At 46.8% G+C, this 26,217-nt stretch overlaps 1 protein-coding gene across 2 annotated transcripts in view; it reads left to right on the top strand.

Annotated features, from left to right (window-relative positions):
* The first annotated feature begins 6,391 nt into the window (after positions 1–6,391).
* Positions 6,392–26,217, top strand: part of LOC147443715 (uncharacterized) — a 97,882-nt gene continuing 78,056 nt past the window's right edge. Inside the window, exon 1 of one of the 2 annotated variants that reach the window (XM_086526517.1) lies at positions 6,392–6,747. In XM_086526517.1, the coding sequence (XP_086382643.1) occupies positions 6,499–6,747 (249 nt within the window). In that variant the 5' untranslated portion in view covers positions 6,392–6,498. The remainder of the gene's footprint in view (positions 6,748–26,217) is intronic. The other variant, XM_086526519.1, reaches the window with a different exon arrangement.

The raw sequence follows: 26,217 nt of genomic DNA, 5'->3' as shown, positions 1-26,217 counted from the left end.
TAGAGCTAGGGTCAAACACGATGAAGGCATCATTCTCCCTTACCTTTCTCCAAGCATAGGAGAGAGATGATCCTTTGCAATGAGCATCCTCTTTTGGAGCTTCGATGGTGGAATTCCTAGGAGTCTCATTGCGAGCATTTTTCTTGGGGCAAGAACGATAGCCATGTCCTTGCTCCCCACATTTAAACAACTTATGGTCCTTGCAAAAAGCTTCAAGCTCTTCAGGAGAGAGTTTGTTTTTTCCTTTGTAAACTCCCTTCTCCTTGGACCGATTGTTGTTGTTGTTGTTGGAAGTGCCTTGGGAAGAATTTTGGGCATTGGTTTTCCCCTTTGCATCATTTTTGTCTTTATTTTCCATGGGCTTGACATTTTGTCTAGCCCCTTCTTGGAAATTTATGTGTGAAGCAACCATGGTGTGATGGATTACTTCAGTGATAGAACCATGCCGTTGAGAGTTGACGTATTCGACCATCTCTTCAGGTAATCCCGCACATAATTGTTGCTTTTGCTCGGTGAAGTCTATCTTTTGGAAGACAGTAGCCTTGAGATGTAAATCTCAAAACTTGCCTACATATTTGTGGATAGATTCATGAGAGAGAAGCTTCAAACTGCACCATTCGGTGAGCACTTTGTCCTCTGCATCGCTTGCAAGGAATTGCTTCATGATGGAAACTCATAGAGTTTTCCATGTCTTTGGGGCTTCGCCGTTGCCACAAAGGTTAGCCCACCATTGACAAGCCAATTTCTGGAAGTGCATAGCTACATGGCATAGCTTGGAGGACTCTATGAAGCCCTCATCTCCAAATGCCGCATCAAATTTCCGGATGAAGGCACTTTGTCGATGGCGCCAAAGGTGCCATCATAGGTGAAAAAAAAATACTCTATCCTCCCTCTTTAAACTTATTGAGCTTTTGTGACCTTTGCCATGGAGGGTATGATTTGCGATGTCCTTGCCTCTTGTATTCTCTAGGAGAATAGCCATAGCTTTCGCCGAAAGAGGAGGAAGGTGAAGAAGAAGGAGAAGAGGGCAACCTCTTTCTTGCCCTTTTCTTCCTTTGTTTCCCTCTTCCCTTTTGGAATGACGAGGACAAGGACTGTGTGTTGATCTTTCCCTTTTGGGAGGAGTTGGTGATCATCTAGACCGCCGTCTACGTGGAGCCACATCTTCATTTCTTTCTTGCTCTTTGGATTTCTCTTCTCGTATGTGAGAGAGTCTTCTTTTGGGGTCCTCTTCAAGAGGCCTCCTAAGATCTCTCTCCTCTTGGAGAGGAAGGGAAATCCCATAAGCACGAAGTTGTTGAGTAACTTCTCTTGCAAAGCAGGGTTTCCCATAGCTTGTTGCAGCCTAGTAACGAGATAATTGACAAACATGGGAGCATCATCATTAGCACCTTCATGTGAAAAATCAAAGCTATCAATGTTCATTCTACTCTCTTGGTTATTGTCAGCCATATTAACAAAATTTGTGTACTTACTTAGTGTATGCTTTGGCAATTCAAAACCTTAGTTGCTACTCCCCTTAGTCGTTGAAAATTGGCACTTGAATATCTACACACACGACTCAAAGTGGTTAATTATAGAGAGTAGAGGAGTGGGTCTAATATTGTAGAATTGCCAAGGGCTAGCTCCTTTCGGCCTTCTTATGGCTCAATAATGGTAAAGCCGTAGGCAAGTCTAAAAAGTCCCCATTATTAAGTCCAAAGTTCCCGAGGTGTGCACCATATACCACATAGTGGGCAAAACAAAACAAATAATAGATCCCAGTCCCACTTACCCTAATATAATTAACAAAATCAACCGTTTATAGGCTACTTAAGGACCTCTCTTCTTAAGCAAGAAAAGAGAAACCAAATGCTCTGATACCAATGTAATGGAAATGGCCTATTACCTTGGAGAGTAGTGGAAATTAGAGAAGTACTTTTATGAAATTACTTTGTGAGCATAGCGGGTGAACTTAATTGATGGTAGCAACATAAGCATAGCATTTAGCTAACTTGGTATGAACAATACTTTTGCAAGAGAGAGTTTAGAGAACATGATCAAGTTGAGAACCAGATTTATGTGAAGTCGGCGGTCCCCCCTCCAATAGGTATTTGTATTATAGTTTCTCCCATCAAGAGAGACTTGTTACAATACAATCTTTGTGTTCCTTGTGACCTAGGTGATGCAATGAAGATGGAAAGCTTCATGCATCACGAGCATAACATAAACTTTGTGGAAAGCATTAACTATCCCAAGCCTCAGTCCCAAGACCTCAAACACCTTCGAAGGTGGAGAGAGCTAGCAAGGAATGAGGTAGGGAAGAGGAAGAAGAAACATTTCATAGGAGAAAGAATTAGTTCCTCACTTATCATCACTCTTCTTGCTAGAATACATAATGGCATAGTAATGAAGATGGAGAAGATGGCAACCTTAAGCATTGAAGCATGGCTCTTGGTTGGATTTGCATTCCATAGCCAAGAGTGTTGGTGTAGGCTCTCAACCTCTCTACTTGCTTGGAGAAGGAGAGGGAGCTCTTGCACTTTTCACAATACACAATGTGTGTGTGTGTGTGGGAGAGCATACCACCCAAGCATGCCCCTAGCTTCCTTGGTCGACCCTCCCTTGTAGCTCAAGCTTGATGCTCATTGGACCCATACAAAACTGGCCAATCACATGCAGGATGCATTACAAGCAACAAGGGTAGTCTTGGGAAGGGTCCCACTTTCCCCTTTGAGAGAGAAGACTTGATAAATGTAAAAACAATTAATTAAATCTTCTAAATTATCATTGGACCCCTTGGGTGGCCAACCAATAGGCTTTAGGCACACCATGAGGGCAACATGAGGAGGAACTTGACAAGTGTCCCTTTTGCCTTCTTTGTATCAAGCTTGCATTGTGTGAGGGTGTGTGTGTGTTCTCTCTCATCCCCCCCTCTTGTAAGGCTCGCCCCCTCCTTGTAGGGATCATTGTTGACTTTTGCACACCTTATCCCCAAGCACCTTAGTCAGCAAGCATGAAAAAGCACCTCAAGCCTGGGTAGTGTTCCCACAAGCACCTCAGGCTCCCTAGTCGGCAAGCATGACAAGCACCGCAAGCACCTTAGTCAATAAGTACAACAAGCACCTCAAGCACCTTAGTCATCAAGCCATGTTAACAAATTTTTTTCCATAGTAATGTCAGATTGAATTACCAATGTGAAACCTCAAAATGAGGAAAACCCATAGAAAATATTACAAAATTGTAAATCAGAAATAGTCAAAGTAGAGCTCGTAATGACTAGCGGGAAGCTCATCCAAGTCATATGCAGCTTGTAGAGACTATCGAACAGAAATTTTGAAGAAGGAAACATACTCCACTTGAATTTGCTGAAACATGAGGAAATTCCGTGCTCTCCACACTGTTCATAGCACCCAAAATCTAACCCAGCCAAAAAAGTATGCATACGACCAAAGCAATGGCGAAAGCACTCCAAAGATCCAATTTTTTTAAACCAAAATGTATGCAAGGGAAATGCATGCGAAGAGCTGTAGAGATGCAATCCATAAACTGTTGCGTACGAGAACAAGACCACAATAAATGTGGAATCTTCTCAATGCCTGCACCGTAATAACGAACACATCGCGAAAAGACCAATCTTCTGGAGCGCAAAAATTCTCCGGTTGAGAGAACCCCAACAATGCATCAATATATAAATAAACACTCCTTCAAAGGTATCTTAGCATGCCACAGTTTCATAACATTACTCCACCACCATGTAGCACTCTTATTTATATTCCATACCTTATTACAGTGTTCTTGGATCCAGGAAGATGACTGCAAATGACAATACACTTTGTTTGCACATTTTGAACGGATCAAACAACCAATGTAGAGCCAATCACAAACTTGATTCTCCGCAACCAGCAGGGGAGCTATCGAGTCAATAAGATCCTTAATGGTGTCCCACATGCGCCTGTAGTACATCCCAAGCCCAAAGATAAGATTAGCCTGTCTAAATGAGAGCACCGTCCATCATTGTTTATCGCATATGTTATCCTGTCAATACCTTTACGAGAGAGAAAATAAGCCTATCTAGGAGAGCGTTGAACAAGAGTTCTAAAAAAACTCGACTCCAATGCAAACTCTCCAACCGAAGTGAAATTTCCACAGACATCATCTCTACCATGCCACAACAATTCCCGCGTGACCAATTTTCAATCTGCCACAATACTGGAAGCAATGGGACATCCAGGTATTGTAGCTTCAAACTTACCAAAAACCACATCCCAATACAACGGCTGCCAATGGCCAAAAGCTGGCGTAGAAACCGCATGAGAGCACATAAACGCAAACATCTGTATCCATGGCTGTTTTTGCTCAACTAGCACCACTAACAAAGTAGCCTTCCTTGTTGTAACATGAGAACACAAATGTAGTATATTTAGACCACCATAACGCTTTAAAGTACACAATTTATCCATCGCGAGCAATCGCAAGCCCTTTTTTTGGAAGGAAGTAGACCAGAAGTGCTCTAGAATCCAAGACATGAAAGCCCGAAGACGACGAGGTGGCCAATGCAACAAAGGCAAGAAAAATTGCATGTATGCCACCAAGATGGACTGCACTATTCTGAGTCATACATGCAATGGCCAGGTAGACAATTTCCAATAGTGCAATTAAGACCTCAGTTTATTCTCAACCCAATCCAACAACTTTGCATTGTTAACCGACCAAGCCAATGGGTAACCAAGATGCCTCACAATTTGATCAGGCTTCACTATCTCACCTGGCCATAATACAAAGTGCCAATCCATTTGATGCAAGGACAACAATTTAGATTTTTGGAAATTCACTTGCAGGCCTACAGCCAACCCATAAACATATAGAGCTTCAATGATACAACGAACATCCTCATGTTGATTTCTAGGCCAGAACATGGAGTTAGCCGCATATGCTTGCACCACAAAATGATCACAAGATGGCAGTTCCAATCCATGAAAGTGGCCAGATGCCACCAAGGAGTTGAGATACAACAAGAGAGGATGTGTAGCAATAACATACAACATAGCACTCACAGGACATCCTTGCCTAATCGTTCGACCAAGATCCCATAATCGAGTCAACTCACCATCAAGAATTCCAACAGATTGACTGTGCTCATAAAGATATTAGACAACCCAACGCATTCTGGAGCCAAAGCCCAAAGCCATCATGATATGAGAAATGAAGTCCCAATGAACAATGTCAAATGTTTTCTCTATATCAACCTGCATGATAAGTACATCTTGTCGAGTATATTTTGCATACTCAATTCCAATGAAAGCATTAACAATATTATCCATAATTTGCCGACGAGGAATGAATCCATACTAAAGCAGATGTATACCAGATAACAACTAATCATTAATACGTGCAGCTATCATTTTTGACAACAATTTGTAAATGACCGGCATAAGCGTGATCGGACGCCAATGTGAGAAATATTCACATAATGCTTGCTTGGGGAACAATTTCACCAGTCCTTCTTTCCATGATTGAGGCAAAGATTGCGCAGTCCATGCATGATTTATCATGAGGTTGCTTAAGGGACTCCCAAAAGGAAAAAAAATAAAAATACAACCATAAGACTGTCCCATCCAGGAGATTTCCAATGACCAAGATGTAACAAACTGTCGTGCAACTCAGCCTCAATAAAACTGGCCTCAAGGGTAGTTACATCATTCATTGTCAATATAGGATGTACATATGACAATAGTAGTTGTCTAGCTTGCGAAACCTCACTTGAGGGAGCCTCAGGGTTGGGAAAATCACACACACACACCCACCCACCCACCCACCCAATTGACACCTACTCAAGCCACAATTCCTTTCAGGTTGAGCAACAATAGAGATAGCCTCAATGACACTTGAACCCTTAACCTCGAGGAAACTATTCAAGCACCTTACTAACTAAGGTTGGGTTTAGACGTGCTAAGGTAATTTGCATGAAAGGTACATGCGTCCTTGTTGCACATAGGGATAACACCAAAAATGCTATGCTTTCCTCTAGACCCACCAAAGTTGGCTGTGACCCCCTTCCTTAGAATAAAACCATTGCCGTGTGCTTTATCAATGAAAAATGGGGATTGTGTAGCTGTACGAATCAAACTCTTCATCGCTATGCCAACAACCCTTGGGTTGACATAGTACAACACAAAATTTGCTTGGATAATTGTCTTCATCCATAGTTGGAGGCTGAAAAAATCAAGAATTCTGTTGGCAGCTTGCCCTAAACTATCACGTGATTGTTGTAATATCACATTAGCATGCTCATAGCCCCCCTCTCCACACATACAAGAACAAAAGTAAAGCAAAAGTTTGCTTGTGTGAATGGCCTTGTACTGAGGGGACATCTGAGCATCTTTTGGGGGAGCTTTTTGCGAGAGCGCATTTTTTATGCACATTTCCAGCTTTCAGCTTCTTTTTTGCCTCTCTTGACTTTCGACCTGCAAAGCTACAGCTCCGCATTGGAGAAGAGAAGAAAATTATGCTCCCGAAATGTTGCGGGGCGAGGAAGATCGCAAGCAGAGTAGGAGCTCTGCTCATGCTGTAGATGAAAAGTCTCACTCGGGACTTGGTTGGCTTCATATGGAGAAATCTCCATTAGGTCCGTCGCGCTTTCAGGTTCCTTTATCTCAGAGAAATCGGCCCTTCTCAAGGAAGCCTCCAGAGCCTCTTAGGCGTGCCGTTGCTGCCTGTCTTTCTGCACCATATCCTCCAAGTTCTGAAGCTGTCGGCACACTCCAGGTTTGCAATATCTGAATTTGCCCTGTGAGCTTAAACTGCAAACCGGAGTGCTCATGTTTGAACACTGTCTTCCTTAGAAGAAAGTACTGATCTTTTCTGTTCTTGCCATTAAAAGAACTAGGGGAGTTTTGTTTGTTCTTATGGAACCTCAACTGCAGGTTTACTGTATAAAACCAGCTTGGCATCGAGAGAACGTTGCATTTCTGTCTTAACATATTATTCATTAGATACTACTTCTTGAATATAAACTCCCATACTTGGTTTTTTTTGTCAAGGCCATGAAGATGCTGACAAGGTGTCTCGGATAAATCCTACTTTGATTTTTTTTCCCTTGCTTGTGAGCTGGCTACCTTATCCAACATTAGTCTCTGTACACGGATAAAAAGCCTGTGTTTGAGTGCATGGTTTGGATTAATCAGCCTTATTCTAGAGTTGACTGGCAGGTGATTGTTCCTTATCCTCTATCAGGATTGGAAATTCTTTTTCATGCTGTTTTGCTGTTGTCATCAGATGCAAAGTTGTTTTCCAAGCAATTATCAAATAGAGTGATACTGTGGATAGATACATACAGAGAAAAGGGGAGGCCTCAATGAGAATTAAAAGAGAATTATGGTCTACTTATGATTGCAAAAAAAAAAGGCCCATAGGAAAGAGAATTCACATTCTCTTGTATCATGAGACAGCTAGTTCTTTTGAAAAAGAAGACAAACTAACCTTGTAGACACACACAAGGCCACAAGCCCAAAGACGATTGCTTTAGTTGGGCAATTCACAAGTGACCCTTTAGGCTGGCTAGCAGGGTTGCAAAGTTATCCTTAATTGAAGTTAAGGAATTATACGTGTGCTTTGCTTTGTAACAATTAGACATAAAGTACTATGATGTACACTTGGGGGGCCGCAGCATGGTCAGTTTACTCAGAGCCAATCATTGGCTACGAGATAGAGCATGGCAGCCCATGGATTAGGCTTTCGGCGGAATGGCCTCGTTGCTCTGCTGGCTTTTGCTGCCGGCTTTGCTGGCTCCCTCTTTCGGTGGTACTTTTTGGTGGCTCCCTGGTTGTGATCGGAGGTCTTCTTGATTCCATCATGCAATGTCCACCAATAAACCCAGCAACCCATAAATATGGGAAAATCTATGAAAATAGGATAAGTGGGTGTCGAACTAAAAACTGGGCTACTGGATCAAAAGTGTCCGGTCAGGACCAGATGCAGCGTATGCTATGAGTGGCCAACTCAGGAGACACTAGCCGTACAACCATACCCTAGACCAACGTGAAGTAGCAGTGGTGTAAACTCATTGTGTGGCTCTTCCCCTCTCCCATTTTATGATCTAGCCGTTGTACTCATGTTGTTGATCATGGCAGTCCACCCTTTTTCCTTTTTACGATGTACCCTCTTGATAGGAGACATGTAGCTCACTGGGCAGATTAAATAACTGATAGAAGGATGTAATGTGCAGCATAAGTGATTTATGGTGATAATTCAGGATGTGTGCTCAATGCGTACTCAAGGTCTCCTTTTATTTCATAAGAGAGATGTGCAATAGACTAGAGAGAGGAGAGATACTGTGAGTGAACGTTCTGTGAGTGATAGTGAGAGAAAGAAGACTAACACCGGATGGGTTCCCAAACCCCCCTTCAAGGGCCCCGTGTTTATCGCTAGAGAAGTATTTGCTTTAGATTGCACAAATGCTAATACAATGGTCCTAGATGCTATTGAAACCTCTCTCCATATCTCTATGCCAGTTAAATATAGGGAGAAGGAGAGCATGGGACTCTGTCTACCATGTAAAAGAGAGCGTGCCTTCTGTGCACGGTGTAAAATGTACAGCCGAACCAATAGCGGACCAGTGTTGTCACCGTTGTACTCAACTCTAGAGAAATGCCAAGCTGGAGGCGCAAAAGCGATGAAATTTAGGAACATGAGGGGGTGGTGGTGGAGCGCACAATAGAGGTGGAGAGGATAGTGTGTTATGGGTGGGGGTGGTTGGTTGGGGTTGTGCGGCAGCGGATGATGGTGTTTTAGTATCAGTGGGAGGGAGTGGAAGGAAAGAAGGGGTTGGTGAAGATGGCAAAGGTGGGAAGTTTGTCTCCACAGCTAAATGCGAGGAAGCTTCGGGTGGATGCCGCAAAGTATAGGGCATGTCTCGTAGCGGTTGAAGCGGTTGAGTAGTTGAGACCTATGAGACTGTTGGGGAGATAGGCTGTTGAGGTGGGTGTGATGCTGTTGTTGAAGGCGGCACTTGCCGAAAAGTATGGCGACAAGGGGCCTTCTGCCAACCACCCGTTGCGCCTTGAGGTGGGGGATGTCGTGGCTCAGAGCAACGCAGAGTATGGGAGGGGCAGTCTCTCACCATGTGCCCAAACTGATGGCATCTGAGACACTGAATCGGGCGACCAGTAACCACCAACCTCTGTAGACGGACCTGGTCTCTGGTGGGATCGCGAAGTGGTCATGTATTCGGGGAATGGGTGTCCCCAGGTGCGTAGACACATATCCGTGGTGTGCCGATCTTTGTAGCTAGTGAACTTGGTATAACCAGGCCCCACCTAGTGGCTATACTAGTAACAAAACTTGAGAGACGAGCTGGGAGCGATGGAAAGGGGAGAGTGACTAGCTGGTGATCAAACTCCTCAACATCGAAATCTGGTGTCCAGTGCTCTAAGACCAACAATCGGGTTCTTGCAACAATAGGAGAGCGATTGTAGAGAGACTCAGCACAACTGTCGTCTCAAGGCTGCACCTAGAAGATGCCACGGCCCAGCATGATGAGCTCCAAGATACTGCCTTCAGAGCCACCAAGGGCCAGATTGGAGCCACTCTCGAACTATGCCGCATAAAGGGAAGAGGTTTGCCATGCAGCCAACGAGTGTCCGGCCTAGGTAATGCCTAGTGGTGGCTTCGATATTGGCTAGGTCCTGTGTAGTCAGGTAATAAGTCCATGTGAAGGGTGCATGGACAGTCGTCGTGACACCTGGTGCAGGTGTGGTGGCCACCGTGGAGCAAGAACTGACCAAAAAGTAGAGGTCGAAGAAGTCGAAGCTCTCTCTCTCTCTCTCTCTCTCTCCTTACCCGACAGGACTTGATTCAGATGGACACCAGGAGGACTTGGATAGAGCCTACGCAAGAGTTGGGCACGAAGATGGCTTTTTACAGAGAACATTTTCTCCAACTCACAACAGATGGCTTTGTAGTCAGGCCCAACTATATGGATACACATTTATCATATGGGGTGCGGTATGCTATTGGCCAGATACGCACATCCTCACACCAGCTTGAGATTGAGACTGACAGATATAGAGAAGCTCCGGCTAAGGCAAGGGTATGCTGTTTATGCCATAGGGGGTTAGTGTCACAAAATGGTGACGTGGCATGACCACCCGCGAGCAGAAACAGTACGGACAGGTGCTGACGTGGCAGTACAGACATGTGCTGACGTGGCAGAAACTATATGGACAACAATACGGATCTTCGCATATCGCGGTGACATGCTGACGTGGCTGTTGTACGGATTTTCGTAAAATGCGCTGATGCTTTTTCTGGGCAGATTTTTGGGATCAGTTGCTTTTGGAACAAATTGCTTTAGGGACTATTTGCTTTTGGGGCTCTGCTTTTGGCATCCCTTGTAAGAGTAAAAGAGCCCTAAGAGCCTCACCTCTCAGAGCATCTTGACGCAGAGTCTGAGAGCAGAGGACTCTGTGGGAGTTGTACTTTGCTCAAAGATTAATATAAAAGAAATACCCAAAGGGTGCTAGTCTTTGGGGCCAATCTCTCTTTGGCTCGGAACTACGCCGGGCCGTGTCGACCAAATTGAATTGTGATTTTAAGGTTGGGAAGTATTTTAAGTGATTCTCTCTTGTGTCGCGACAAAATCTAGACTTGGGGTGCCCAAGTTTGTTACAGTGGTATCAGAGCATGGCCGATTTCTCTTCTACTTGGAAATCCGATCCTTTTCTCGCGACACTTATGGATTCCAACAGAAATCAGTCGACTTCTTTTGCATCTGCGAGTGCGGGAGGAGATCACGAAGATTCTCATGAGCAAACAGAGGAAGAGTATGGCCCACCTCGGCCTACTCAGTTCGAGATTGAAGAGATGGAACGTCGACAAATGGTTGACGAGGCAACGAAGCAGATGATTAAATTTGCTAAGGATCCCCAATTTGCAAAATTTTTGACCCAACAATTGATGGCAGAAAACCACCAAGCCACCAATCAAACCGGCGATCAAGAAGCCTCCTACTCCGAGAATGTTTACTGAAGAAGAACTCCATGGAATCGCTGGATTTAGGCTGAAAAACGCCAGGCTGAATCGCTGGATCTGCTGCCCTTCTATCTGCTGAATTTGCTGGTCTTTCTAGCCAAAAACGCTAGAGTCTATGGCTGGAAAACGCTGGTGTCTGCGGGCCTTTGAAACGCTGAATTTGGCTGTAGCAAAACGCTGAATCTACTGGTTGGAATCGCTGAGGCTTTAGGCTGAAAAACGCCAGGCTGAAGGGGCTGGAAACGCTGGCTTGGCGGATGAGCCTGGTGATCTTGGACTGTGAAAGAGTCAGAGAGGGGGCATCCAATGAGTACTGGAAGCGGGGCAATTTGTCCATGCTGAACCCATGTACCTGAAACCACAGCAGAGCTCACATTCTCCTCACACCAGAGGCACATTGATCGATCGAGCGACCGAGCTAGGGAGATCCAGACGCACACGACTACGAGGACAACACAACAGCGATGGAGGCTGCATCAGAGGATTCGGATCACTTTGGCCCGACATGCACGTCGCTCGGTTAGACTATTGACCATGGAGGAGATTGATGAGATCCGCTAGCAACCGATGATGGATCTCCTATGATTTAGCTCTTTTGAGGATTGTACACCCTGCTCATCTTGTATCAGCCTTTGTATCAACTCTCACCCATTATATTCCCACATGCACACCCACATTGTGTTGTATTAGCCCTTAGTCACTACTTTCACCCCCCTACTCATATCCTACACAGTTCCAACTAGCTGCTTAGTTCACATCTAGCAGTTAACATTTTAGTTTTTTACTTCATTTTATTTTTGTACCCAGACATTGTATTAGATCCACCAAGATTGTATTAGTTTGGTCTCATAGGTCATTTTGGCCTATTGAAGACGTTTAATGTAATATTTCATTTCATTTCATTTCTCTCTCTCTCTCCCCCCCCCCCCCCCCCCCCCCCCCCCCCCCCCCCCCTCCTTTCGGCTCTCTTGCGAACCCTAAACCTAAGCCAACCCTTGCGAGTCTCCCCTGGGCGAGGGCAGCCCTGTGGGGGCGTTACGCCCAAGCTCTGCCCATGCCCAAGACAATAGCGGTTGCTACATACCCGTCAGCGTTTTTCTGCTGCGACCTGCTCGTCGGTGCAACTGCTGTGGCGACCTGTTCAACTAGTTAAATCCTCACCTTCTACCACCGCCCCAAAGCCTTCGCCCTCTGTCTCAGCCCGTCGAACCACCCTCTAGCCCATCGAACCGAATCCCCACTCTCTGCTCTTCGATACCAAAGCTTGGCTTCATGCCTCCAAAAAGTTTAAATCACCATAAGCCCTCGATCCCACATAGCCCAACCGAAATTCCCGGCTCGATGTCATCCTTTGGCACCCCTACTGCGCGCAAGAGCTTTCTTGCGGTGGCAGCGGCACCAAGGAAGGACCTCCCGCCTGCCAGGAAGCACGAATCACAGCCCTTGAGGCTTATATTCAAGAACTCGTTGGGGAGAATGAAAGACTCAAAGAACGTCTACGCAAGCTTGAAGATGCGAAGGAAGTAGAGAGCCAAACTCTACTTGTGAAAGCACACAAGGTCGAAAACGCTTTTGCTGAAACTGTCAAAGCAGCCAAGGAAGAAGTCCACGAAGCAACTCGTAAAAAAATTGTCAACAAAGTTCAAGCAGCCTTACAAGAAAATCGGCTACAAGAATCTGTTAGCCTCAAGGTTCGGATCGGAGGACTCCCCTCACCATGGTGCACAGACGAAGACACTCTTGAAGATGCAATCGCCAAGCTCAATGACATTCTCCAGCCAGTAAATATCAAGCCAGAAACCGTCTCATGGATCAATGAAACACATAAAAAGGTGCCACCCCAGCATTGTATCCTTACTCTCAAGGACAAAGAAGAGCGATGGAAGCTACTATGCCAGTCTCATCTCCTAAAGGGAACAAAGCTATGGATCGCCGAAGAATTGACCCCGAACCAACTCAAGACCAAAGCAAGTGAACTCAAGAAGATGCATGAAGCTCACAAACAAGGTAAATGGGCAGTCTATCGAGGTGGTAAAGCCGTCATCCAGGAGTTTCGAACTACCAAACCGGCTCCCCCCTCACTGAGCCTTCCTAGGTTTCATCCTTCTTTTTCTTTTCCATTACCCTCTTGATGGACCCTCAGTCCTTAACTGATATGTATCCATGCTTCACTTGAAAGCAAGCATTGTAATGTTTTGTTTTTTGGTCCCATAGGTCATATCTGACCTCCGTGAACGATAATTCAATCTCTCTCTCTCTCTCTCTCCCCACTCAAGGCCATCATCAAGGAGGGAAGATCCCGTGGGAAACGGATCTATTGTAGCTTTGTGGACTTCCGCAAAGCATTTGACACAGTACCCAGAGTTAGACTGATGCGCAGATTACAGGAGATGGGAGTACCCACAGAACTCAGTTGGGGGATCATGGCATTGTATAGATCAGTAGTAGGGCATGTGTGCACCCCAGGGGGTCTATCTACACCGGTTCACTCCACTATTGGGGTGAAGCAGGGCTGCCCGCTCTCTCCTACTCTATTTGGTATGTATGTGGATCAGGTTTCTGACTACATTGAGAGAGATGGGGATAGAGGTGCACCGCTGGCGGGGACATGGATCCCGCTACTGTTATACGCTGATGATCTTCGACTCCCCGGAGGGGATGCAAAGTCACCTGGATGCTTTGCATAGGTTTGCCCATGACAGTGGTTTGTCCGTTAACCTTGGTAAAACCAAGGTCATGGTATTTAATACCACCCCACAGTGGATCAAGAGGTCATCGCCTACATTCGCATATGGCTAGGAGACGGTGGAGTATACAGATGCTTACACTTACCTTGGAGTGGTTTTTAGTGGACCAGCGTTCTCATTAAGGAGAGCAGCCGAGACTAGATTGACCAGACATTGGGTAGATTGGAGAGGATGTGTTCACAGGTTCAGTTTCAGGAGCCTCTGACGAAGCTTTGGCTCTTTGACACATTAGTGGCTTCTGCATTGCTCTATGGAGCTGAGATTTGGGGGCCTTCATTGGATCATCGCGGAGAACAGGTTGCACTGATGGATGGGAACATGGAGAAGCCCCTGGTCTCTATGATTTCGCGGCTCATTAGAGCCAAGGCTTCAGTACCACGCGCCATTATCCGAGCAGAGCTAGCTGCCCCCCCACTAGTGGTTGAGGTGCTTACCAGATGTGTCTCCTTCGTACACTGCGTGTGGGAACTTCCCAGAGACAAATACGCCCGCCTTGCACTTGAGTCCTCTCGACAGTTAGCCATGCAGGGAGATACAACATGTTGGTATGGGGAGATGACATCATGGTTCCAGGCGCATAGGTTCAGTATAGACAGATTGCCCCCCTTCCAATACTCATTGGACGCACCCTCCATAACTCTTACACAATCCGAGATCACCAGGCTCATCCGCCAAGACCTGACTCAGCTAGACACTAGAAGGACATGGATACAGCCAGCATAGGAGCCGGGCACTAAGATGACTTTCTATAGAGAACATCTTCTCCAGCTTACGGCGGACGGTTTCGTGGAGAGGCCCAGATACACGGACACCCACTTGTCTTATGGGATACGGTGTGCTATTGGCCAGATACGCACATCTTCACACCAACTGCGGATCGAGATTGGGAGATACAACGGAGTACCAGCAGAGGCCAGGACATGCCCCGTGTGTAACATGGAGCCTGAGACAGAGTTACACTACACATGCCACTGCCCTGTCTACCACGAAATATGAGGCTGTTTCCACTACTTGTTCAGAGAGGGCTTTGGACCCGCTTTCCAAAGTCATGGGGTACGAGGATCAGAGATGCCTTGGTTTGTTTCTGCTCGAGCTGTGCAGACACAGAGAGAGCTTGCTGAGAGGAGAGGCCAGCCAATCTCAGAGACATCACAGACTTCTTAAGAGCAGACACTGGACACCCGGAGGAGTTACTACCACAGCAGATCTTGTCGCCTCACACCAGAGGCACATTGATAGACCGAGCGATTGAATTGGAAAGATCCAAACGCCCACGACTGCAGAGGACTACACAGCATCGACGGAGGCTACATCAGAGGATCCGGATCACTTTGGCCCGACATGCACGTCGCCCAGTCAGACTGCTGACCATGGAGGAGATTGATGAGATCCGCCAACGACCAATGCTGGATCTCTTGTGATTTGTGGTTTAGCTATCCCAACTAGCTGCTTTGTTCACACCTACCAGCTTAGGATTTCATAGTATTTATATTCCATCATTTTGTCATTTCATTTCATTTTGTTACTCTGACTTTGTATCAGATCCACCACATTGTAACGCTATGGTCTCATAGGTCATGGTCATTTTGGCCTTTTGAAGAGGTTAATATAACATTTCATTTCATCTCTCTCTCTCTCTCTCTCTCTCTCTCTCTCTCTCTCTCTCTCTCTCTCTCTCTCAGATGCGAGGAACTGTAAGACGGAAACAGCAGCAACTGCTACAGTACAACAAAGTAACTCACGAGGGAAGCCTTGCAAAGATGCAAGTCGGGTTGCTGATGAAAAAGCCAATACATGCAGGAATTGCAACGGTGATGACAGTGTGAGCTGCTCAAAAGTGCAAGGTGCAATGGCACTGAGCAAGGGCCCAAAACTCCAGGAGCCTCTATTAGCAGTAGGCTGCAAAAGGCTGTTGTGAGCCCCTGTAACAAGGGCAAAATCTGCAGCACTTGTAGGCAGCAGGAGCAGGCAGCAAGGGGTAAGGACTGCAGTAGCAAACCCTGAACTGGCTGCGAGCAGGACAATGCGCAGAGGGGCAGGCAGGAGCAGCTCGCACAGCAGGTGTGGGGGTGATTCTTGCAGCAGAGAGGGTGCGCACAGCAGGTCTGAGGGGATGCGCAGCACTTGCAGCAGAGGTGACGTGCTCAGCTGCAGCACCACGCGCAGGCGAAATTAGGGTTTGCGCTACTGTTTTTAGGGCTCTCACTGCTGTTTTTTGGGTTGTAAGGCAGCGCGTTAGGCCTGAGGGACAGCGTGTATGGCACAACAAACCCTAAACGCGCGTCTCTCTGCTAAACCGCACACAGTTTGCAGATCGACTCTCTCTCTTGCTCTCTCTCAGTGTACTATGAGATTCGGGGCCGTTTCCACTGCTTATTCAGAGAGGGTTTCGGTCCTTTCTCTAGGGTCATGAGTTATGAGGATCAGAGATGTCTTGGGCTATATCTACTTGAGTTCCATAGATAGACACTATACTGGGGAGAGCTAGAGAGAGAGAGTCCCAGAGACATTACAGATTTCTTTTCACTAGATATGGGACAGCCATAGGAGCAGCCATCACTGCAAAGCTCGGCCCACGCTCATTCGACCACTACTGGCACTCTCATCGACCGAGCACTGGAGCTACGGAGATCCAGATGTCCACGATTGAGGAGAAGGGCTACACAACATCGACGGAGACTACAACAGAGGATTCGAGCCATACTCTCTCGACAAATAGAGTGCAGATGAGGATGGATTCTAGTAGTAGTAGTATTTTTGTTCTAGTTCTTTTGTACCCAGACATGGTATCAGATTCACTATTTTGTAACAGATTGGTCTCATAGGTCATTTTGGCCTTTTGAAGACGTTAATATAACATTCATTTCATTTCATCTCTCTCTCTCTCTCTCTCTCTCTCTCTCTCTCTCTCCAATCTGGGGAAAACCAAGGTTATGGTGTTCAACACCACACCATAGTGGGTCAGGAGGTCAGCACCCACATTTATGTATGGCCAGGAGACTGTGGAGTACACAGATGCATATACTTATCTTGGGCTAGTCTTCGTGGACCGGTGTTTTCACTTGTCACGTGACACATTTAACCCTATGTGTCCGTGGAAAAGCTACACCATAACAGGGTTCAGTCAGTCCAGTTAGTCTAGATTAGAAGTGATTTGGTACTTTTTGTGAGTCTATTCGTAGACCGTGCATGCCTAGTCACTTAGCATAGATGCATATCCTCTGATTGCACACAGCATGATCATCGGTATTCCCATCAGAATCCATCAGATTCCATCAAGGGATTTTTCCAGTGCATTTAGCTTATTTTCCCTATTTTTGACATTTTTCACTTATTAATTTAAGTGACTTCCCAACAAAAGTAGGTAGGGTAATTTTGCTAAGAAAATATATAAGCAAACCCAAGTTAGCACTAAATGGCAGAAGAGGCAGTAGGAGCTTCCCGCTCAACAGGCATCTTCTCAGCAAGAACCCCTCAGCACCTTCAAGTCCTTGGCGTTTCCACCCTCTATCAGCATTAGCGTTTTGGTCATCGCCATCACTTCCCCTAGCCTGGCGTTTTTCAGCATTGCTATCATCGCCCACACCTCCCCCTGACCTTGGCGTTTCCAGTTTGCTACCATCGCCAGCATTTCCCAGAAGCCTAGCATTTTTACTAACGCTACCCCAAGCTGCCAGCGTTTTCATTTTCAGCCTTCGATGGAGAAATTGCAGCAGCATTTTCAGCATTCAAAACAGTAGCAGATTCAGCCCTAGATGCATGCAAGAGATCGTCATTTTCAGCCTTCAAAAACGCAGCCAAAACAGCGTTTTCAGCCACCCCGAAACAGTCCCAGAATTTCAGCCATAGCGTTTTTATGGACAGCAGATATAAGACCGCAGATTTCAGCCCTTAAGTTGTTGTCGTCATCCCCGGCGTCGTCACCGACATAGTTCCAAGTTGCATCAGTCCATTGCATCGTCATTGTACCACTTTGTGCAAACATAAGTAGACCACTCTCGCTGACAAGAGTGGGCCCTTCGGAGGAGGGTTTTACGTCTTTGGTGTCGTATCTCTCTTCTTTCTCTCTCTCTCAGTGTCATACACTTGCACACACAGTGTCCATTCACTTTGTTTGTGATCATAGCATTCTCTCATTAAGAACGGAAGGCTCTCCCTTCCATAAGAACAAAAGGAACCTTGAGCACAGTTCGGAGCACTCATCTTGAGCAAAGCGCAACATTCATTCCGTTGCACCTAACATCACTAAGGAGAGCATCAGAGACCAGACTGACGAGAGCATATGCAGCTTTGGGAGGACTGGAGTGGATGTGTTCGTTGCAGGTTCAGTTTCGAGAACCGCGGCTTTTTGACACTTTAGTGACTCCAGTTATGCTCTATGGAGTTCAGGTATGGGGACCCTCAGTAGACCACCATGGGAGATCTGGCAACACAGATGGATGGAGATGTATGGAGAGGCCTCTGGTCTCTATGATCGCTCGGATGATTCGGGCTAAGGCCTCAATACCACATGAGATTATCCGAGCCGAGCTAGCCACCCCCCCCCCCCCCCCCCCCCCTCGTGGTGGAGGCGTTGACGAGATTAGTTTCTTTTATGCACGGTCTATGGGATCTCCCTAGGGACAGATACGCTCGGCTTGCCTTGGAGTCATCTCGACAACTAGCTCTACAAGGCAATACAACATGTTGGTATGGACAGATGACAGCATGGTTTCAGTCGCATGGTCTCAAGATGGATAGATTACCTCCGCTTCAATACTCTCTGGATGCACCCTCCCTGTTTCTCACACGGACAGAGATCACCAAACTCATACGTCAGGATTTGATTCAACTAAATACCAGGAGCACATGGATACAGCCGACACAGGAGTTGGGCACGAAGATGGCCTTCTACAGAGAGCATCTTCTCCAACTCACGGAGGACGGCTTTGTGACTAGGCCTGCATACATGGACACACACTTGTCTCATGGGATAAGATGCGCTATTGGACAGATACGCACATCCTCACATCAGCTCCAATTCGAGACTGGCCGATTTCGAGGGGTGCCGGCAGGAGCTAGGATATGTCACCTATGCAACTTAGAGCCAGAGACAGAGCTGCGCTACACATGTCACTGCCCGGCACACTATGAGATACGCGGCCGCTTCCACTGCCTTTTCAGAGAAGGGTTCGCCGGTTCGGACCTTTTTCTAGAGTCATGAGATACAAGGATCAGAGGTGTCTCGGATTGTTCCTGCTAGAGCTACGCAGAGCTTGCTGAGAACATCAGAGGAAAGACAGTCTCAGAGACGAATCACAGATTTCTTTACACCAGCCAGAGGAGAGCCAACGGAGCAGTCATTACAACAAATCTCAGAGCCTACTCATACTAGAGGTACACTACTTGATCGAGCCACGGAACTTGGCAGATCGAGACGTCCACGACCGCGGGGGGTCTCCCACTACCGACGAAGGCTGCAACAGAAGATACAGATCACTCTAGCTCGACATGCAAGACGCCCAACCAGAGTACTGACCATGGAGGAGGTCGATGAGATCCGACAGCGGCCAATGAGAAATTTCATCTGAACCCCCTCTCCCCCCCCCCCAATTTCCTTTCTCCTTAGCGTCTAAGTGTTAGTTCTTTGTAACTTTGTAATTTCCGTACTCAGACATGGTATCAGATCCACCAATTGTAACTTTTTGGTCTCATATGTCATTTTGGCCTTTTGAAGACGTTAAGATAACATTTCATTTCATTTCATTTCTCTCTCTCTCTCTCTCTCTCTCTCTCTCTCTCTCTCTCTCTCTCGTAACTTGCAGCCAGGCCTCAGCGCGTAGGTCCCAGCATGCAGCATCTTCAGCGTGCAGGTATCAGCACACAGGTCTTTGGGACTCTCTCTTGCTAAGCATTGCTGGGGGAGCTGAGCAAGGGCGTCGTCACCGAGCTGCTGTTAGCAGCACCACAGAGGACAGCCAGGTTGCGCTAGGGTTCTCCCCGTCTCTCTCTCTCTCTCTCTCTCTCTCCCTCTCTCCCTCTTGCGCGTAACCTGCAGCCCCTTGCACGTTCTTTTTCACGCGTAACTCCCCCCTGTTTTCTTTCTTTTCTTTTTTCGCGTGCCCCCCCCCCCCCCCCCCCGCAGGTGCAGGTTCCCACACGTGTCTACTCCCAAACGAGTTTCAAATGGCTTTCTCAGCCCTGCAGGAAAACAGTAATTGCAAGCATAATTCAGATTTTCACAGAATTTTCAGAATTTGCAAAACTTACAGAAATTGCAGAATTGGCAGTTGCAGAAAGCGGAAATTTGTTTTGATTTGCAGAAATTGCAGGAAAGACAAATGTATGCCATGTATGCTTAAAGTGGGGAGAAGTGGTGCACATAGGGAGGTCTCCTACTACCATCGCAAATTTCCCCCTCGTTTTTTGCAGCGACCAAGTATGCGGAAACAGAATGATAAGCTTGATCCTTTAGAGGATGCATTTCAAAAATGCAAAGAAGAAATGACCGAACAATTAACAAAATCAACTGCAATTTATTGGGCACAATAAAAATGCTCGACGAACGCGTGTTGGCCCAAGAAAACAAGATAGCTACACTAGGAGATCGTGTGATAGCCCAAGACCAAGAGATTGCTTCACTCAAGAGGGAGCTCGCAGAGGCACGATCACGAAATACACTTGAAGAGGGAGAATTGCAACCTTCAGTAATAGAAGAGCTAAACACGATCAAAGAGCAAGTGCGAGCCATCAGAGAGGGGGAAGAGCAGCACAAAGAAATGATGACCTCTTGGGTGGACGTTATTACAAAGACTCAATAGAAGGCAGATGAGGCCGAGAAGTGGATTGAGGTTGCCAAGAAAGGGAAAAGCAAGGAAACAACTACGTCCACACCCAACATCATTAACCTGACACTTGAAGAGGAACAAAGAAGGCGTGTGCGCTCTCTACATGTGAGGATCTGTGGTCTTAAAGACAAAGATAATGTGGATGAAGAGGTAAAAGAACTCGTGGCTTTGATGGGGGTTCATGAGCCGATGCACTCAAGAGCCTGGAGAGTGGGCAACAAGAAAAACGGGAGCAAGGGGGAAACCTCGAAAGAAAGGGCACTCATCCTTCGTTTTCCATCCATGGTAGCGAAGGACTTTTTGAAGAAGAGACCAACTCTTAAGAAAACGGGCATCTTCCTCGGGGATGACCTTACCCTGTCACAGATAGCTCATATGCAGGAGGTAATGCTAGAGATTAGAGCGGCAAGGGAAAAAGGTAAGATTGCTTTTTACCGAGATGGAAGAGTGGTGATATTAGAGCCACGCTCCACATGATGGTGTGAGACCTATGGGACCACACTCAAAGTTGCTACCTGGAATTGTAATGGATCTATGCGTCTAGATGTAGGTGCTTTTGAGGAAAGTTTTAGTGGAAGAGATATCATCTTCTACTGTGAGACACATCAGTCCCCTGGGCAGTCTATGCCTCACATCAGTGGATACAGATGGGAGATCGCATGTAGACAGGAGACACGATCAGAGCATAGAGGGCGGGGCTCAGGTGGAGTGGCAGTGTTATTCAGAGAGGAGTTGCAGCCATTGATACATATAGCTCGCAGGGATGAGCAAGCTAGGTACATGTGGGTGAGATTGAGAGCAGAGACAGACAGATATCTTTACATTGCTATTTGCTACTTTCCCCTGAGTACGTCAGTGTATGCACGACCGAGAGGACAGTCCCCCTTCTCTATTTTGGATGATGACATCTGGGAGTTCTCTAGAGATGGTGACATCGTTATTCTAGGGGATTTCAATGCTAGGACTGCTCATCATCAGACAGTTTTTTTATGGTACTTCAGAGGAGATGCTGAGAGAGATGGATGTTGTAGAGACGGGCCTATCAAGACTATCATAGGATGGGGAGTATACTGAGTATGGACGACATTTGATAGACATGGGGACTGCACATGGATTGGTCATCTTGAATGGCCTACAGAGATTTCCCGCTGCAGCGGGTTTTACATGCTTTCCACACAGACATGGAGCTAGCACAGTGGATTATGCCATGGCGCAGCCGAGTCTCATCTCTAGTATCCAAGACCTCATAGTTGGACCCAGACCTGTTGGTGTGGCAGTGAACCATGCTCTTGTGTCGTTGACCATCTCTTTCGAGTTTAGTGTAGCACACAGGCCACAGGCAGCAGCTCCTACTCGCTACACCTTCACGCGGGAGATGGACTTTGTATACATAGATGGGATCTACAGACGCTTGTGTACAGAAGAGCCAAGGTGACCTTTGGAGGAGCTTACTACTATACTGACACAGACGTTACATGATGCAGCAACAGAGGCATACCCACACACACAGCCTGAGTAGAGAGTCGAGACGCCATTCTGGGAGCATGCTCCAGAACAGCTGGTATGATGAGGAATGCCTCGAGACCAGAGCTAGACTTCAGAGGGAGGTGCTTTTGGGGGACATCACTCACAGATAGTCACAGATTGACTTCCGATGCCTAGTGTGGCAAAAGAAGAGGGCATTTTTGGCTCCCCTAGAGCAGGATCTATACCAGCTATTCTCGAGTCAGGACTCACGTGAGGCATGGCGGCTCTTTCATGAGCACCCCCCCCCATTACCTCTATAGAGGCCTGGGGCCAGTACGCGTCATCTCTGTACACGGTTCCTGGACAACCGCCCCTTCCCGATCCATGCCCCCACACATGTGATTTTTTCACCGCTGAGATGGTGAGGAAGGCCATTGACAGGATGAGGACTGGGAGAGCATATGATCATGATGGCTTAGTGACTGAGCACTTCATGCATGCTAGAGATCTACTAGCAGAGCTCCTAGCAGTTATGTTTAACCGTGCCATGTGTGAGGGCTTGCCTGATACTTGGAGCCTATCTACGATTGTACCTATCTTCAAGTCAGGAGACCCTATGGAGCCTGGGGAATTATCGCACTATCATGATTGGACACACATTGGCATGGTTGTACGCATCCATTCTTGAGCAGCAGCTGAGTAGATGGGCAGAGAAGGAGGGGATACGCGCAGCCGGGCAGGCAAGATTCAGGAGAGGTTTTTCTACTCTTGACCATATCTTGACGCTCAAAGCCATCATTGAGGAGGGAAGATTGCATGGGAGACGGATCTATTGCAGCTCTGTGGACTTCCGCAAAGCATTTGACACAGTACCCAGAGCTAGATTGATGCGCAAATTACTAGAGATGGGAGTACCCACAGAGCTCATTTGGGGGGTCATGGCACTATACAACTCAGTAGTGGGGCATGTACGCACCTCAGAGGACCTATCTACAGCGGTTCATTCCACTATTGGGGTGAAGCAGGGTTGCCAACTCTCTCCTACTCTGTTTGGTATGTATGTGGATGAGGTTTCTGACTACATTGAGAGAGATGGTGATAGAGGTGCACAACTGGCAGGAACATGCATTCCACTATTGTTATATGCTGATGATACTGTGTTGATCTCCGACTCTCCGGAGGGGATGCAACGTCTCTTGGATGCTTTGCATAGGTTTGCCCATGAAAGTGGTTTGTCCGTCAACCTTGGTAAAACCAAGGTCATGGTATTTAATACCACCCCAGAGTGGATCAGGAGGTCAGCGCCCGCTTTCACATACGGCCAGGAGACTGTGGAATATACAGAGGCGTACACTTACCTCGGAGTGGTTTTTAGTGGGCCAACATTTTCATTGAGGAGGGCAACAGAGACTAGACTGACCAGAGCCCATGCAGCATTGGGTAGATTGGAAAGGATGTGTTCATAGGTTCAGTTTCAAGAGCCTCGGACGAAGCTCTGGCTCTTTGACACTCTAGTGGCTTCTGCATTGCTTTATGGAGCTGAGATTTGGGGACCTTCATTAGATCATCACGGGAGGACAGGCTGCAGTGATGGATGGGGGGACATGGAGAAGCCTCTGGTCTCTATGATCTCGCGGCTCATTAGAGCCAAGGCCTCAGTACCACGTGCTATTGTTCGAGCAGAGCTAGCTGCCCCCCCACTAGTGGTTGAGGCGCTCACCAGATCGGTCTCCTTCATACACCGCATGTGGGAACTTCCCAGAGACAGATATGCCTGCCTTGCACTTGAGTCCTCTCGACAGTTAGCCATGCAGGGAGATACAGCATGATGGTATGGGGAGATGACATCATGGTTTCAGGCACATGGGTTCAACATAGACAGACTGCCCCCCTTCCAGTACTCACTGGATGCACCCTCTCTGACGCTCACACAATCCAAGATCTCCAAGCTCATCCGCCAGGACGTGACTCAGCTAGACACCAAGAGGACATGGATACAGCCAGCACAGGAGCTGGGCACGAAGATGGCTTTCTACAGAGAGCATCTTCTCCAGCTCATGGAGGACGGTTTTGTGAGAAGGCCCAGATACATGGACACTCACTTGTCTCATGGAATACAATGTGCTATTGGCCAGATACGCACATCTTCACACCAGCTGCGGATCGAGAGTGGGAGATACAGCAGAGTACCAGCAGAGACCAGGACATGCTCCCTGTGTGACCTAGAGCCTGAGACAGAGTTGTAGTACACATGCCACTGCCCTGTCTATTACAAGATACGCGGCCGCTTCCACCTCTTGTTCAGAGAGGGCTCCGGACCATTCTCCAGAGTCATGCGGTACGAGGATCAGAGATGCTTGGGTTTGTTTTTGCTCGAGCTACGTAGACATAGAGAGAGCATGATGAGGGGAAAGGCCAGCCAGTTAGAGACGGATCACAGACTTCTTTAGAGCAGACACTGGACACCCGGAGGAGCCACTACCACAGGAGAGCTCGCCGCCTCACACTAGAGGCACACTGATCGACCGAGTGACCAAGCTAGGGAGATCCAAATGCCCACGATTGCGAAGGACTACACAACATTGATGGAGGCTGCATCAGAGGATTCGGATTACTTTGCCCCGACATGCACGACGCTCGTTTAGGCTATTGACCATGGAGGAGATTGATGAGATCCGCCAACGACCGATGCTGGATCTTTTGAGATCTGTGATTTAGCTATCCCACCTAGCGTTTCACATCGAGCTGTTTCGGATTCCATAGCATTTTATTCTCCCATTTTATTTTATTTTGTCATTTTCATTACTCGGACTTTGTATCAGATTCACCACATTGTAACTTTCTGTTCTCATAGGTCATTCTGGCCTTTTGAAGACGTTAATATAACATTTCATTTCATTTTTCTCTCTCTCTCTCTCTCTCTCTCTCTCTCTCTCTCTCTCTCTCTCTCTGCAATAAAAGTGGGGCTTGAAATCTGCCCAAAGCTCCATCCACCTTGGGTGATGTAATGAACACCACCAAGTCCAATGCTGTTTGTCAGACTGATATAAAGCATCCGTTGTAAAAACCTCGTGTAGCAGCTCACAACAGCCAAGGGGCTGTGAAACCCCAAGGCAGTGCCCCCAAACGAAACAAGATTATCCAATGGTAACAATAACAATGATGGTAAGCAAAACTCGGTCTCATAACTCAGACACATCTTAGGAAGAGAGAGAGAGCAAAAGCAAAGAACAAAGGAAAGAGCACAAAAACGAACAATGAATCTAGTACAGATTCTCCAATTATCTCTTTGTAAAAGTTACGCATTCTCAAGTGAACGCCCAAATTCAAGCTCATTTATAAATTTGTCATTTTTAGGTACATATTACTTATGTCACATGCTAAATTGTGTTGGGAAAACTCATTTGGGGTTTCTTCTGTACACCTTGCTGCTTGTAAAAACAAGACAATTGATTGTTGGAGGTGGTTGGTTATGAAGCTCTCTCTCTCTCTCTCTCTCTCTCTCTCTCTCTCTCTCAGATGGCTTTCTATAGAGAGCATCTTCTCCAACTCACTCATGATGGTTTGTGATTCGACCTAGCTATATGGATACACATCTCTCTCATGGGTTACGATGTGCCATTGGTCAGATTCGAACATCCTCACACCAGCTTGAGATTGAGATTGGTAGGTTTAGAGGGATACCAGCAACCAGCAAGATATGCCGCCTCTGCCACACAGAGCTAGAAACGGAGATGCAATATATATGTCAGTGCACAATGTATTACGAGATACGGGTCGCTTCGACTGTCTATTCAGAGAAGGCTTCGGACCTTTCTCCAAAGTCATGAGCTATTAGGACCAGAGATGTCTTGGACTATATCTACTCGAGTTACAGAGACACCGAGACAGTTTACTGAAGAGATATGGAGAGAGACAATCCCAAAGACAGATTACTTACTTCTTCACACCAGACACCGGACAGATAGAGGAGCAACCACCACAGATAGAAGACGTTATTATATCATTTCATTTCATTTCATCTCTCTATAGCCGACACAGCTTTGCAAAGGATAGTGGATTGTCTGTGAACCTTGGTAAAACCAAGGTTATGGTGTTTAACACCACACCACAGTGGGTCAAGAGATCGGCACCTACACTCGTATATGGTCAGGACACTGTGGAGT

The sequence above is a fragment of the Adiantum capillus-veneris genome, chromosome 13, assembly GCF_014529385.1.
Source record: "Adiantum capillus-veneris isolate H3 chromosome 13, ASM1452938v2, whole genome shotgun sequence".
Taxonomy (NCBI): domain Eukaryota; kingdom Viridiplantae; phylum Streptophyta; class Polypodiopsida; order Polypodiales; family Pteridaceae; genus Adiantum; species Adiantum capillus-veneris.
This window is presented reverse-complemented; position numbering and strand designations above follow the sequence as displayed.